Here is a 15653-nt window from a genome sequence, read left to right as displayed (position 1 = left end):
ATTCGCAGTTTCAATTCCGTCATAACTAATACCACTGCCGAAATTCCTGCATTATGTAGCACAAAGCGTGATTCGTATTCGGAACTTGCACTGGATGCATTACACTGGTTGTTGGCCAGCTCTGGTCCGTTGCTGCCACGAATCGAGGTGATCAATGATGCAGTTTTCCGAAAGTTCTTGTTCAACGTCCAGTCCAGGGTCCGATGTAGACTATCTATCCGTCCATTGTCCCCAAAATATGAGGTGGTCAAAAGATAGTATTTGTGATATCAAATAACTGCTACCTACAACCAGCAACCGCAGTAGCTTACTGGCGTCGCTTCATCCCTTCACTCGAATCAAATAAAAGAAGGCAAATGACCGTAGATAAGTAATGTGTGTTACAGGCTTTCTTGAGGACATACACAATTAACAATTCACATCGATGTATGCCAATCTAGACTCACTAAATTCGACGACGGCAGCTTAGTCGGATGGCGAGTGGTCATGAATCGTTTCTAGACCGGGATGAGAATCTAACGTGAGGAAGAAGCTTCTCCTGGTTTGTGGCTCCTCAGCTCCCGGTTTCTCGGGATTAGGGGTCGAAAGTTCTCATATTGAGGAAGCGACCAACATACCACGAGATACTGGTTAAAGTGCGTTGTAATCCAAATAACGACGATGTTGACCGATGACCGATAACATACATAGACACGCAGGTACACACAAACTAACTGCATTCTGCCATTATTCCTTAAGATAAAGACCAGTGTGGGTCAGTGCCTGGGCATTGGGCAGCAGTATTATGCAGTTACACGTGCGCGATGCCCCTCCATTATCTTGCCAATCTAGCATGTTCAATCACTTGAAATGCTTCATGAAAGGGAAAACTAGTTGTACATCCTCACCTTATCTCATGTCAATAAGAATAAAGGACTCAACAATGTTAGTGTACATTTCAGGTTGACCTAGCAAAGTCAGGATGTGATGACAAAAGCGACAGCCGTAAAACGACGATCGTTTTACGAATTTTGGGTATCGTTATACGACTACTATTTTACTATATTGGACTCATACTGTTATAATATTGGGTTGGAAAACCGGTGGTCGCGCACCCATGTCATATGAAGTTCCACAACGTAAGGAGTATGTGGCAGTGTTTGCGATGGGGGCTCCTACGTTCATATTTCAAAAATGGAGATGAAAACTTGCGTCTCAGCGTGCACCCTGACCGCGGACTGCGTGCACGCTGACCGCGTACTGCGTGCACGTTGACCGCGTGCTGCGCACACCTTGACCGCGCACTGCGTGTACGCTGACCGCGTACTGCGTGCACGCTGACCGCGTACTGCGTACACCCTGACCGCGCACTGCGTGCACGCTGTCTGCCGGCCGGCCGATCCGGTCGGCGGCACACCTCAATCGACCGTCAGTGGGACCACTTGCGGACCGTTCAGGACGGCTCTGGTCGCCGAGTGGGGCTGTGGGGCTGCCTCCGTCGCCGCTGCGAGGCGCGTAATACGGCCTGGACCTCACCCGCCGGACGCCGGCTCAGGACGGCTCGGGTCGCTTTGGGGCCGCCTCCGTCGCCGCTGCGAGGCGCGTGATACGGCCTGGATCCCACCCGCCGGACGCTGGCTCAGGACGGCTCGGGTCATTTTGGGGCCGTCTCCGTCGCCGCTGCGAGGCGCGTGACACGGCCTGGACCTCACCCACCGGACGCCGGCTCAGGATAGCTCTGGTCGCCGAGTGTGGCTGTGGGACCGCCTCCGTCGCCGCTGCGAGGTGCGTGATACGGCCCGGACCCCACCCGCCGGACGCCGGCTCAGGACGGCTCGGGTCATTTTGGGGCCGCCTCCGTCGCCGCTGCGAGGCGCGTGACACGGCCTGGACCTCACCCACCGGACGCCGGCTCAGGTCGCGGCCCGGGGGCTGTTACTAGGAGCGGCGCGCGACGGGGTCACTGCTTGGTGTTTCTCTGCGCGGCCGCGACCCTCCGGACAATGTCTGCGGAAGCCGGTGCTACGTGCGGTGAGGCGGTCCGAAAATAATGCTTGGCATCCACCCGCCTGGAGCTTGTTTTCCTCGGCAGCAAACCAATCATGTGGCAGAATCTCGTGAGCCTCGCAAGTTCTGCAAGTCAAATTTGTGCTCGCTTGACTGCTGGAGGCTGGGGCTGGGATGCTCTCCTGAAAAATGTGTTGCGAGAAGTTGTTCTTGAGGTCTGCGCCACCAACGACAGGGGCATACCAGTTGTTGTGAGCACGACATGGGTCAGCTAGACTTCGTCGTAATCTCTGCGAAGGCTTGCCGACTACAGACCGCAATGTTATTAAGCACGATTCGGGCGGCGTAGTGCGTTTATTACCTTCCATTTATGGCGTACCGAGCGTCGCAGTTGATGGATTTAGCTGGAAACGCTGGCATTGGACTGTAGCGCTGCAAATATAAAGCCTCATGCAAGGCTTATCACAGTTGACGCGTAGGCATTTCTGCAGCGTGCGTTTGCTGCGGCTACTTGCCGCACATGTGTGCATGCTGAACATGTTGCTGTGGACGCCTTTTCCGTCGTGTAGTGCCGCCAAATGCCATGGACATTTGTTGCATTTTTTATCTTGACGGGCCGTAGCGAACGGGCTGATAATTCCTTGTTGAATACAACCTTTCTGTGCATATTTAATTATACAACGCTTGATTAATTAATTTATATGAAGGCGTGACGTCAGGTTCTACACCAGGCAGCATTAAGCAAACTTATTAATTCATTTCTCGATTGCGTATAAGCCAGTATGCCCGATCTGTTTTCATCGCAGATTCCTTTGCTTTTGCTTCGGAAGCCAAAGGCTTTTGAGAATGCTTTGGAATGAACATGGCGACTTACTGTAATGCCCCAATGGACAAGCTCTGATGCATGTAGCCGATTGCGTTTTACACTCGTAATGCCGACGGTATATCGGGCAAAGTATATTGCGTTTCAGGTTGCAAGCCCCATCAGCCCCAACAGTTCGCTCCGTATCCAATATAGTCACCGAAGAGAAGCGGAATGGGCTGAGTGATGACAGCTGTCCGAACGGGCAGAAGTTGAAGCTCGTTGTTCCGTCGGCCGGGCCGGAGATGAACCTCCTGCATAACGAATACGCTTCGCTGACGTCGGCCAGCTGAAAGAATTAGCGGTCCGCACCGGCCAAACGCAACTTTCACGGACAGCCAACGGCCGCGATCAGACGGGCAGCGAAATTCGGTGTGATAAGGCTCTCGCTGGTGGCGATTAGACTCGTCTAGCGCCGTAGCCAGTCACGCGTGGAGTCATAGTCGCCATAACCAAAATGTCAAAGAGTTGCTATCGTCGCCACTTGTGTGGTTATTTGTGGATAAAAATATGTGGCATCTCCCCGCAAGTTAATGCGGTGTCTTTCCTTTTTGCGACTGGAAGCTATTCTCTCAGCAATAACTGCGGAATTACACCACTTGGGCGCACAGCGCTGCGGCGCTGTGTGCTGGATCTCTTAAGTGAGTGCGTACCGGCATCTTTGCACTGGCTGAGGTTGAAAAGGTGCTGACTGCAATTCATAGTTCTTCTCGCGCAAGGAATAATTAAGCTCTAAAACTCTGCCGGTAGGCTCGCTCCTCTTTTCTCCTCATCACAGATCAATCATGTTAGCTCTCACGGTCCAAATTGTTAAGCACATTACAGAAATTGTCTGCTTAAAGGAAATATTCCATATTCCTATTGGGTTTTGAACTTGAACAGCCATCTTGAAGACCTTTCGGTGCTGTTCACAAGGGCAGGGTCCCTTAGGACCTTAACGTCGCTAGTTTATGAGCTACACGCCTGCGAAAGCGGGGGAGAATATTTCGGGGAGAGTATTCAAAGTCATCTTGGCATTCATGGCGCATAATAGTGCCATCCAGACCTGCCACGTCATAAGCATGCAGCAATCAACGCCAATAAAAATATAATTGTCGTGACGATCATATCTGGTGTTCGTGAGCACGTTTTCCAGATATTGAGGCCGTCAAATGGCTCCCAATCAATGTTGTGCAAAGTACGATATGTAATCAAAACAATGACGCATTAACACGCGCCCGGGTGGCGGGCTGGATACCCTTCGCTCGGGTAGTGTGCGGGTCAATTTGACCCCCCTGATGTCTCGGGAACTAAGAAAGCTAGAGACACCAAATTTGCAGGGTGTGTTGATCTGTGCGTGCACCCACTTAGGTCATAGTTTCAAGTTCCCAATGAACAACAAGTTCCTAGGTCATGACCTTCGGGTTAGATAAGGTCAAACAAGGTCAAATTCCAGGTTGGTCTCTAAAGTGCCCCACATCCTAGATAACCATTTTTAAGCAAAAGGTGACATGCTCATCTAAGGTCAGTACTTTGTTTAACCTTTTGAAGGTCATGGTGACCAAAGGCATAACAGATTGCTCTGAGTTTTGCATTTGAATAAGCGACAAAGATTATGTTAGGCGGTATGTTCCTAAAAGCAAAATGTTGACCTGGATCATTTTAGGTCAGTGACCTATTCTAGCCTCCAAGAAGTCCTTGGAAGATGTATTCAGCGGTTCCTGATATCATTAAATACGAAATGAGCACCAGAAACTATCCCATACAGCAAGCCCTAGAGTAATAAAACAGGCTTATTTTGACCTTAGTCTGACCTTCATACCTGACGTTAGGTCAATGTGATTTGTTCATTCATCTACTGTGTTTCCTAAGAAAGCATCTCAGAGATGTATGGCTTCGTTTAACACTCCGTTGTTCAGATTGTCACTCCGTCAGATTGAACGATTCCCCAGAAATTGATTTCACTGTAACCATCGCCTGACTTTGACCTGCCATAGGTCAGCGATCTTGCAAGGTACATCTAAATTTTTGATACCGAGCGATCCACTATTCAATTGCCTACAGCCATGCAAATTGTGGCGCGGCTACGCCGCGCCGTTCGGAAACCATTTTGGAAAAAACCCTCGGGGGTCAATTTGACCCCCACTAGAGTGCGTGTGTACTAAACAGGGAGCATGTGTACTAAACCGGGAAGTTGTGTCGTCTAGAGCAGCCTTTTCCACTGAGAAGTACACCGATAGTTATGAGTGAGCTTATGTCATCATGTCTGATGCTGGCTTCAGTATCTTCAAATATGAAACATTCCCTTTGACAGCGTTGTTTTCACGCTTTTCACCGATCGAGCTCTCACGGCAACGGAGCCAGCAAGTTGGTCTATTTCGAGTTATGTGGACGACGTGTTTAACGTGTTATGGACGTGGTGAAGGTTTGACGGTTTGTCACTGATGTAAGCTATTCTAATTTATCCTGATATAGCCTAATAGTTAAGTGTTGGAAATAAAGTATATTTATTAAAGTAATAATGATAAATGTAATGTGTCATAAGGAGATATTCGGACCCAGTAATCTCAGTGGTGTCACTGACTTGATGACATGTGGTATTAGGCTAAATAAATCGGCCCAGCTCGTGACAACTTGATGCCGAATTTGGCTCTGGCAAGTTTCAATTCATCCAGTTGTCTTCGCTCTCCTGAGTCATATTTTTTGTTGGAAGAATGTCGAGTATTGTGGGTTGAAAGTCACTCAAGTCCTTTTCTGTCGTCGACTGACAATGGTTAACTGGCAGGGAAAGCCTGGTGGAAGCGCCCTCGTGCTTTTACCCACCATCAATGCACACATCAGGGGCGTGTGTGAAGATGGCGTCGCATCACCTGCAAGAACTTTTAGTAAGCATACACGACACTAAATGATTTAAGGTCGTTGTACCGGGGTTTTATTTAAAAGGGCTCTTTATGAGGAGAATCGAGCCGGTCCTGCGTTCTGCTTGTTTGTACCCAACTTCCCCGCAGGTTGTGGTTGCGTTTCTCCCCGCAGACGGTGCGGGCCGCGTCTCCTGCGTGTTCGCCCGCCGGTGGCGAGACGCCTGTCCGTCCGCTAGCTGCGGCAGTGGTCGTGACCCGCCCACCGGCCCTCAGGTGGTGGCAGTGTTCGTGACCCGCCCTCCGGCCCACAGGTGGTGGCAGTGGTCGTGACCCGACCACCGGCCCTCCGGTGGCGGCAGTGGTCGTGACCCGCCCACCGGCCCTCAGGTGGCGACAGCAGTCGTGGCCCGCCCACCGGCCCTCCGGCCCTCCGGTGGCGGCAGTGGTCATGACCCGCCCACCGGCCTCCGGTGGCGGCAGTGGTCGTAACCCGCCACCGGCCCTCCGGTGGTGGTAATGGTCGTGACCCGCCCACTGGTCCTCAGGTGGCGTACGGGCTGACGGAGACCAGCCCGCTGTTAACGGTCGGCTTCCCCTCCGATGACGTGGAGCACCGCTGCGGCACCGTCGGCTACCCGCTGGACCACTGCGAGCTCAAGGTGGTGGACGAGAGCGGCCAGATCGCGCCGCCCAACACGCCCGGCGAGCTGTGCGCGCGCAGCTACAGCACATTCCTCGGCTACTGGGACGACGCGGAGAAGACGCGTGCCAGCCTCACTCCGCAGCGTTGGTTCCTTACCGGGTGAGTGGCCCGTCTGGCCCCGGGCGCTGGGCGCCGCCCGTCCGCCCGCCGCACGCCGCCCGAGGTCCGTCGCACGCCGCCGGGTAGCGGTGGCGAAGTGGCGCGATCTCCGTGTGTCGCGGCCCGCGCCCGGCGGAGCTGACGCCGGGGTCCTTGTGCTCGGCTTGCGCATGGCCAGCTTGTTATGTGACATGTGTGCTTTGTATTCTGATGATCGACGGTATCAGTGTGGAGTGGGAAGCTGTCCGTCGTGCGTGGCGCTCGTGCGTATCCAGGCGCTCTGCTGGCACCTGGCGGCGCCGTTTTTGTACACAGTGCCAGAGCGAACTGACGTCCCAGACGGGGATGCGCCCCTCGTGCGGTGCAGTATGCTGGCCGGTGCGGGACTGGCGAGTTTCCTGCGCTCACCTGATACCCGCTTAGTGTGGTGTGGGCTGACACCCGCTGCGCTCTGTCGACGGCTCTCCCGTTCTGTTGCTGATGCGCGGCAGGCGCTAGCCCGAGATGTCCCCCGAGCTCCTTAATGCGGGGTGGGGTGGCACCTCCCGCGCTCTGTCGACGGCTGTCCTGTTCTCTGCGGACACGCGGCCAGTGCGAGCCAGTGATGTCCGCTGAGCTCCTAAATCACTGAAACCCAGTCCACTTCGTTTCTCCGTTGCCACGACAGCGGCCGGCGGCGAACGCGACCGAAGAAATACGATCTTGCCCCGGTGCCGTTGCCGTCCTGATCTGGTACAATGAAATTGGAGCCGGCCGGTGTTTTGCGGCCGGAGCGCGGCTGTTGCCGCCTGGAGTCCGGCTCGGCCGACGGCCGCGGATGTGTGTCCAGACTGATGAATGGCGGCGGCGAGCCGCGACGGCCGCGAAGCCAGCCGTATCCACGGGCGCACGTCAGATGGGGTGGCGCCCACTGAGGCTGGGCGAAACGGTATGGCAGGATAGCGAACAGTGATGCAGCTTCACAGAAGTCGGCACGGAAACGCACACGTGCCAATGCAATCTGTATGTCGATGCTTTGATGGTCTCCTGACCAGAAATCGCATTGAAACTTTCGCTACTAATACTGGAAATTTGTATTGCGCAATGATATCGGAGTGCGGTCCTTATTTTTGAAAGGCGCTTGTTTATTGTTTATCAACACATTTCAGCACAATGCAATCTTCGTTTCGTAAAAGTACCAAAAAGACTCTTGCAACGGAATACCACTTGCATCGCTTTAGAAAAAATCGATCATCTTCTGTTGATATTTTGAGGGTAACGACTGTATCTGATGCATACCCCATCGGGTGCATTCTTCGTTTCATCTCAGTATTTTTTAATCAGCAGGCAGGTTGTGTACTCTGGGGATATAAATATTTGGTAGTGTTGATCGGATACTAAACTAGCCCTGAGATTTTTGATGACATAGTCTGGTGAGCAACGGGCTACTATCTTTGACGACTTCTGGCCTCGCATTGACGTCCTGTGCGATGTCTTCTGATGTTAACTTTAGGGTGTTACGACATTCCGAAGCCCCGCCCCGAACCCCCGCTATTCAGCGCTGTGAGTAGCTATATTTGACACGGCTGGTGAGGTCGTAACGCGTTTACGTCCTCAACACCGCTGAACGGCCGCTATTGGTGGCGCTGTATGCCGGAGCGGCCACCCCGCCACCACGGCCGTGCGCCGCCCCGCCGCCCGACAGGCAGGTGGACCTCGGAACGGCCACCCCGCCACCGCGGCCGTGCGCCGCCTCGCCGCCCGGCAGGCAGGTGGACCTCGGAGTGACCACCCCGCCACCGCGGCCGCACCCGGCCGCATGCCGCCCCGACGCCCGGCAGGCAGGTGGGCCTCGGGGCGGCCACACCTCCACCGCGGCCGTGCGCCGCCCCGCCTCCCGGCAGGCAGGTGGACCTCGAGGTGGCCGCCCCGCCACCGCCACCGCGCCGCCCCGTCGCCCGGCAGGCAGGTGGACCTCGGAGCGGCCGGCACCGCGCCGCGCCGCGCCGCGCCCGGCGCCTCCGGCTCGGAGAAATCGTTACCGATCAGTGCCGGCGGGGTCTGTGTCGCGGCTCGCCAGTCGCCGCCGACGTGACAGCTCCACTGAGTGAGCGGCCGCTCGGCCTGCGCCGTCGTCGTCGTCGTCGGCGGCGGCGGCGGCGGCGACGGCGGCGGTCGGCCATCGGTTGGACCGCGGCCGGCGGTGGCTCCCCGCCGCCGGTGAATTCCTTGCGCGTTGCCGCCGCGTGCTGACGCGGTTTACCTGGAGCTCTGCTGGGCGCTCTGATGAGTTCCGGGCGCTGCTGAATCCCATCGTTTGAGGTGCCGGCTGGTTTGAGCGTGTGCAGCTGGCGCACCATTTGAGTGCTTTGTGGGGGACGCGAAGTTTGGATTGGGATGCTTCAGCGAACTGGATGGACGAATAGACCTATGTCGCTAGCTGTCGTGACTTTCCTTTGGGGCTGTTATCTGTCAAGGTCTCGTTGGTCTCGGATTGTCTCAGTTACTTCTCTTTTTGGGTCTTGATTCGCATCTCGGTCATACGCCACGGCATGTCTCATATTATGCCAGTTATTTACCTTTTTGTATCTTGATTCACGTGTATTCTGGATTGGCGAAGTAATGTCATAGTATACATGCAATGTATCAGTGCACTATAGCACACCACAAAGTGACATATGGGCCTTCAATAAAAAGCCATATCTTCAGAGTTACGTTGCATCCTGAAAATATCACAAACTGAATCGGAAAATGGAGAAAAAATGTCACTACCTGAGATCAAAAGGCAAGGAGTTCAACAACGAGTTAAGTCATTTCACCCGGAACGTTGCTGAGCACTTATATTGAAACATTGGAGCAGTGCCGTCAAGCTTCCTGCCGCCAATCATCCTGGCATTGGTACAATAATGAATCGGGTTGTCAGAATTGTAAATGAGAAATCGGAAATCAACCTTTGGATGTTTTTCTTTAGTGGTCTTTAAACTATTAGGAAAGGAACACTGCTAACCACCGAAAATCTGAGCAGCTCCGTCAATCCATGAACCTCCAATACGTTTCGTTCAGTACTAGCGCTAGTGCCTCTAGGTGTTTATGTTACAGACTCCTGTGCTTTCATCGCTTAAGCGCTGGTATTGTGCGCGCGTCAAAGCGATCACGGCGCGCCGATACTCACGCTGAATCGATGTGATCGAGTCGCCCGAGTACAAAATTGCGCTTAAAGCTGCATGCCTCAGGACGGGAGTAGTGGACTAGTGACCTTGATTTGGGGCGTAGCCGCGTGACTGCTCCAGCGAATCGTTGGCGTGGTTCGATAATGCTGGTGTGTAGTCGTCTTGATATCGATGTCAGTCCTAAACAGCACTCCCTCCCTCCCCCCTCCCCCCCCCCCCGTTCGTTACTTGGACGTGGCCGTCAAGGTGTAACGGCGCGGTTGGAAGGTGCCATTTGCTGCGATCGATGCCGGCCGAGCTATCTAATTTTATGAGCGGCTCGGCCAAGATCAGCAAGCAATTCCGAACTCGTCATTTGCTAGGATTTCTCTGGACGCGCGTGATAGAAGCGTCTTGCGGGTTAGGCTGTCGCTGTCCAGGTTGTTTGGTTCGAATTATTTGGACGTCTGTGTCACTCAGAATACGCCAGCGCCGATTCCTGCCAGGTGGAGTCTGATGACTCCCTGTAAATCATGCATCAGCACAGCTTATGTCTCATGTGGTGATTCCTTTCTTCATCGTTGATGACATTTGTGTGGTCGCGTTCACTTAAAAAGTATTGAGTAATGCAAGTGATCCAATATCATTACTACGTTGACGAGAGGGGACTGTGCATCGCGGCGTTTGCATCACAAACTTTGCTTTCCTTCAACCCTTATAAACGTGAACCCTGGTTCACATTTCTGGCTGTGGATCAAAATCCGTGCGACTCATTCCCCTGGCGGATGTGGCGTGAATTTGTGGAACATGCAGCTGTTCTGCAGAGCACGGTGAGCACGTGAAACATCTGGGTAGGCATATTGGGCGGAGCCTTTTTTGGCCACAGGCTCGTCATGGTTCCTGCAAGAGGCCATCATGGCGCAGGCTTATCGTTATTGGAGACGAACTTGGACCGGCGTCGTGAATTAGCTTGAGCCGATTACTCGGGCCGAATTCTGACTCAGAATAGCGCCAACGACCCGAGCACTGTGATGCAAATGTCACATTTCATCAGAAGATTGCAACATACTGAGCGAGCAAATGCCAACGGATGGCATGATTCGGATCAGGATTTTGCACGTTGCTCTGCCTGCTGCCCTGGTTGCGTTGGTAATTTCTCTCCACATCCATCGCCGGGAGCATACGTTGTACGTTTATTGAACAGTACATTCGCATAGAAGTTGTGATACTTGTCGGGCTGGGATTGGTTGGACACAGTTTCGCCTCGGTCAGTCCGCGCAGTTACCGTTGCGGTGCGATGCCGTGGGCCACAGCAGCCTGCAAGATCACGGGCTCGAAGTGCCCTCCCTGTGGGCCCGGACGTAGCGTGTGTGCAGTTCGGTCGGACCGACCGTTTGCGGCGTACACATGACATTCTGCAGCGCTGGAAAGGATGCCACTGGAACGTTATGCGACGGTGCTGCGAGCTTATCACGTACATAATCGACGTACATAATCGATAGCTGCATCGCTTCAAATCGATCTGGTCGTCGCACAACCTTCCAACACAGCAGTAATGGCAGCCGAGGCTTCAACAGCAGCATCATTGCCGGCTATGTTACCGATGCAGTGATAGAGCCAGCACAACGCGACAATCATTGGACGTTAGCAGCGTCAGCGGGGGCGGCAGGGGTACTGGTGCCACCGATGCCGACGGAACCAGTGGAATCAACACCAGCGGTAGCCAGCGAATAGAAAGAACGCCATGGCCAGAGCTAGCAGGAACAGAAAGAGCGCAGTTGCAACATGCGCATTATACATTTTCTGAAGCATTCTCAGCGTGCCCCCAATCCATTTTGCCGGGCGCCAGCCAGTTATTGAGTGGGGCTCTAGTCCGGACGACGGTTTATAATTCCCGGCACCGGGGATGGCTCCGAACGGCTTCTCCACTGTATCTCATATTTGCATAATGCATGGCTCGTTGTGGGCTCGACGGCGAAATAGCCACGGAAAGCGTCGTTCTGCAGGAGGTGGCCCTGGTGACGCGGTCCTCCTGGACTGCTGCGGCGGCCAGCTGGGCCTCGATGACACACGGCCCGCGGCGCTGACGCAGTGCCGGGACAGAGGCAGCGGCCGTCTCTGGGGCCCGTGAGCGGCGCCTGTCTCGACCAGTGCCGAATAGGCCAGCTGTTTTCACCACGCCACCGAAATGTCGTATTTTCGTCTCGCGAACTGCTCCAGCGTAGAAAATGCACGCATCTCCGTCGGATCTTCCGCCCTCATTCATTCAGCCGTGTGCAGCTGATCTTTTACGCTTCGTTCGTGGCTGAGTTCTGTGTTGCTGTCCCTTTTGTAGGTTGCTTTGGTATTTGTGAGCACTGACATTTTGCGTTCTTATGCGATCAGCACAGAAGTATTATGCGTTCAGTTTATTGCGATCTTGTTTTATAAGCGTTGCAGCCCAGGAGGAAAAAGCCCGTGACACCCCTTGGAGCCGGCTGATGATTGGACAGTCGATACCGACATTTCCCCCGCGGAGATAAGACGGGGAGGGGGGAGGGTAGACGCGATGTTTGTATCTTGTAGCGCCATAGGATTACCGTGTCCGTCACGGCGAGGGGCGGTCACTTCCGCTGCTCTTCCCCTCTCCCTTGGGGCCGGGGGCAGCTGTTGATTAGTCAGCAGCGTCAGTGGCCTTCAATGGTCAAAGTAAAATCTATAACGTTTTAGCATAATATGGCACAAAATCAATACCATTTCCACGGCGGCAAGGTTACACGAACACACTGAAAATCACGAGACAACATTTTTCATGGTTTGGCTTTCAGAGAGGAGGAGGTCACCAAATCCGAAACGAACCAGAGGCAGATCTGCGCAGTATAACATTTATAACGTTGTCGGCAAACTCATGACTTTGCGGTCATGAATTTGCCGACACTGAGTTCAGTGCAGCGTTGTCACTTTATGCGATAGCTTTCGTATTGTTTTTTAGGCATTTCTTTATGGCAACCATAAAATGCCCGAGCTAGGTCGATGAGTCATGAACGCAACGTGCATGACATGTACATTGAGATAGCCCATTGACACACTGAGTTGCAATGCACCTAACATGGTCCGCCGTAGGTGATATGTCATCGGCTCTGACAGCAGCAATGTGGCTGGGTTGCAGTGACAGTACAGTCCCATTGGTGGCCCCGGGGTACCGGCGATGGCGCCACTCAGCGTCTGGGAGCAGGCACTGCTGCCAGACGCCCTTCCGTTTCCTTTCCCTTTGACGCCGTTTCATTCCCATTTCCTTTTTCATTCGTTTTCTGTCAGTGTCTGGATGTGGGCTTGGACATGACATGCATTTGCTCAACATTTGCATATTAATATGGCTACGACTATTATGGCCAAGTTGTTAATCCAATGCGACCAAACATTGGCGGCATGGTTACACGAACACACTGAAAATAACGAGACAACATTTGTCATGGTTTGGCTTTCAGAGAGGAGGTCACCAAATCCGAAACGAACCAGGGGCAATCTGGGCAGCATAACATTTATAATCAAACGCAATCGGCTGTGTTCCAGCTGCGTTTACGTCATGAAATGGGCTGAATTCCAATGAGAGGTGGTACCGGAGGCTCCCTCCAGCTTGCCTACGAGCAAGAGTGTACCCCGCTCCGCGACCAGAGCCAGGTCGTCACTGGCGTGCAGCGGCCCCACTGGCGGACCCTGATCAACTGCGATGGCGTTGAGCTGCAGAGGTGTAGGTCGCGTAAAATAGGGTACTGGTGAAAAATGGCGCAACGCTGCCCTAAAATACACGAAAAACTGATATGTCCTCGGATTGGACCTACTTTTCGTCACTTTTGGTGGCTCCAGCACCCTCCATCTTCGATTGAGTAGGAAGCTGCGTACCTTTTGCGAAGTGGGTGAGGAAGAATGACTTTTCCCCCGCTGCTGCGAGTGCGGATTTCTGTATGACTGTGCAAATAAATTGCAAACCATCCCCGTCAATGTTGTAATAATCTTGTTTGTCAGAGGTACATTGTGGGTTAACTGCACTAACGCACTTGGAAAGGTTAATCATGACTGAAAGAGCAATTTTACTTTGACCACTTAAGGCCAAGATCCTGCCAGTTGCATTGATCAGGATAGTTGGGGGCGAGACATGTCCTCTTCTATAGCCCTGCTGTGAAGGAGCCAACGGGTCATGGAGAGGAAAATAACGGTAAAACTGGGGACGTGCGAGGCGTTGTAGGCTCTTAGATGTTGCAAGAACGACATAACTTGGCTTTAAGTCAGGGAGGGTTGACTAATGTCACTCGTCCCAGGAAAAGATGCCACACTGGCATGCTATGATGCGTTTCGTACATGTCCAGTAATAAGACTGAAGGTATCGAAGAGGTTGTTCTAGATGGAACCAAATATTTATGACTTTATATTGCTAACTGGCTATGCAAGCTTATGCATATGCATACATGCATGCATGCATACATACATACATACATACATACATACATATATACATACATACATACATACGTACATACATACATACGCACGGGGTGCCGGTAGTGTAGTGGTCAACGCGCCTGCGTTGGCTGCTACGCGTCTAGGAAACCAGAGGTACGGGGTTCGATTCCCCGCGGTGCCCGCCCTTCCTGCCAGGGTGAGAGGCAGGCGACGCCATATAGCCTCAGCAGCTGAGTGCGTCGTAAATCCCCAATGACACACACACATACATACGTACATACATACATATGCATGTATCTATATATAGTTAACTGACCAAGTCGTGACACACATCAGCATATGCTGATCAACTTATGCATCTTTTATTAGCTCGCGACGCATTTCACAATTAAGTGCGGCTGCGTCGTCAGGCAAGAACAGACGCACAGTGAACCAGAATGGTTTAAAGCACGCACACCATACAAATGAAAAAGAACACACAGCACAAGGGATGAGACGCGATCTACCCCCAATTTCACAGACATGACTCATTTTATCACAAGTGCTAATGGGTATGATGAAGTCGCGTTATTTAGCGCTGACCGTTTTTGAAAATATGTTAAGACAAAGATTCTGAAGCCAAGCGAGGATGATGTCCTACCCAAAATACTAATGTAAAAGACAAACTGGGATGTCACATATAAATGAGTATTCTCAGTATGACTAGGGGTCAGGTTTTGCAAGCAATTTTTCTGTCCGAATAGATTTACCAAGCGCTGCTGAACTTGCACTCTTTGGAACTTGTACAGCCGCATTTACAGCCGGGTAAATTGCTTGCAAAACCCGACCACTCCCCCATACAAGAACATTCATGTGCATGCGATACTTCAATTTTGGCTTCCGATTTTAGTATCTTGTCAGGATATATTCTTCGCTTGATTTGAGGATCTTGGGCCTTTATGTATTTTTTAAGACATGGCCTGCGCTAAATAACACGGCGTCATCGTGTCCATTATAAATTCCGATAACATGAATATATGGGCGTAAAATTTGTAGGTGGGTCGTTTGTCATTGCGTGTGCTTGCATAGTGTTATTAATCTGTTTGTGTCGTTTGCGCATGCTGGGCCTTTATGTTGTACATTACGTGCGTTTTTTGCCTGACGATGCAGCCGTTCTTAGTTGTGAAACTTGCCGTAAGCTGTATATATATATATATATATATATATATATATATATATATATATATATATGGGGCTTGTTGGTATAGCTACAACAGATTTCACATCTGGGTTGCGCATATCTTATCGTTATGCGCGATCCCTGTGTTAGCCTGATCAGTTTGCAAGTGCCCACTTGTATGAGGATAATTGGACTCGAGCTGGCTTTTGATATATTACCATTGAAGGTGCGCAATGTAAAAAATTAGGTGTGCTCATACAAAGAACGTCTGCTAATTTATGCCAAGTGAAATTGAAATAGTGAAAGCCGATCGATCCAGGTAGTTTTCTGTACGTTTCTGTCTTGCCGGATTTGACCGGGTTTTAGCTGTCTGATCATACAAATGAAATAAATCTGCGAAGATCTGTAAGATACATATGCATAATCAGCGAACATA

General features: G+C 52.1%; 1 protein-coding gene across 4 annotated transcripts in view; it reads left to right on the top strand.

Moving 5' to 3' along the window:
* The window catches only part of LOC119112671 (medium-chain acyl-CoA ligase ACSF2, mitochondrial), a 32264-nt gene extending 25770 nt beyond the window's left edge, over nt 1-6494 (top strand). For all 4 annotated transcript variants that reach the window (XM_037236913.1, XM_037236914.1, XM_037236912.1 and 1 more), the window contains exon 9: nt 6234-6494. In XM_037236913.1, coding sequence (XP_037092808.1) covers nt 6234-6494 — 261 coding nt within the window. The remainder of the gene's footprint in view (nt 1-6233) is intronic.
* The last annotated feature ends 9159 nt before the right edge of the window (nt 6495-15653 follow it).

This window comes from Pollicipes pollicipes, unplaced genomic scaffold (genome assembly GCF_011947565.3).
Source record: "Pollicipes pollicipes isolate AB1234 unplaced genomic scaffold, Ppol_2.1 Scaffold_7261;HRSCAF=8764_pilon_pilon_pilon, whole genome shotgun sequence".
In the NCBI taxonomy this organism is placed as follows: Eukaryota; Metazoa; Arthropoda; class Thecostraca; order Pollicipedomorpha; family Pollicipedidae; genus Pollicipes; species Pollicipes pollicipes.
Note: the sequence above shows the minus strand (reverse complement) of the source record. Positions and strands in the feature narration are given on the sequence as shown.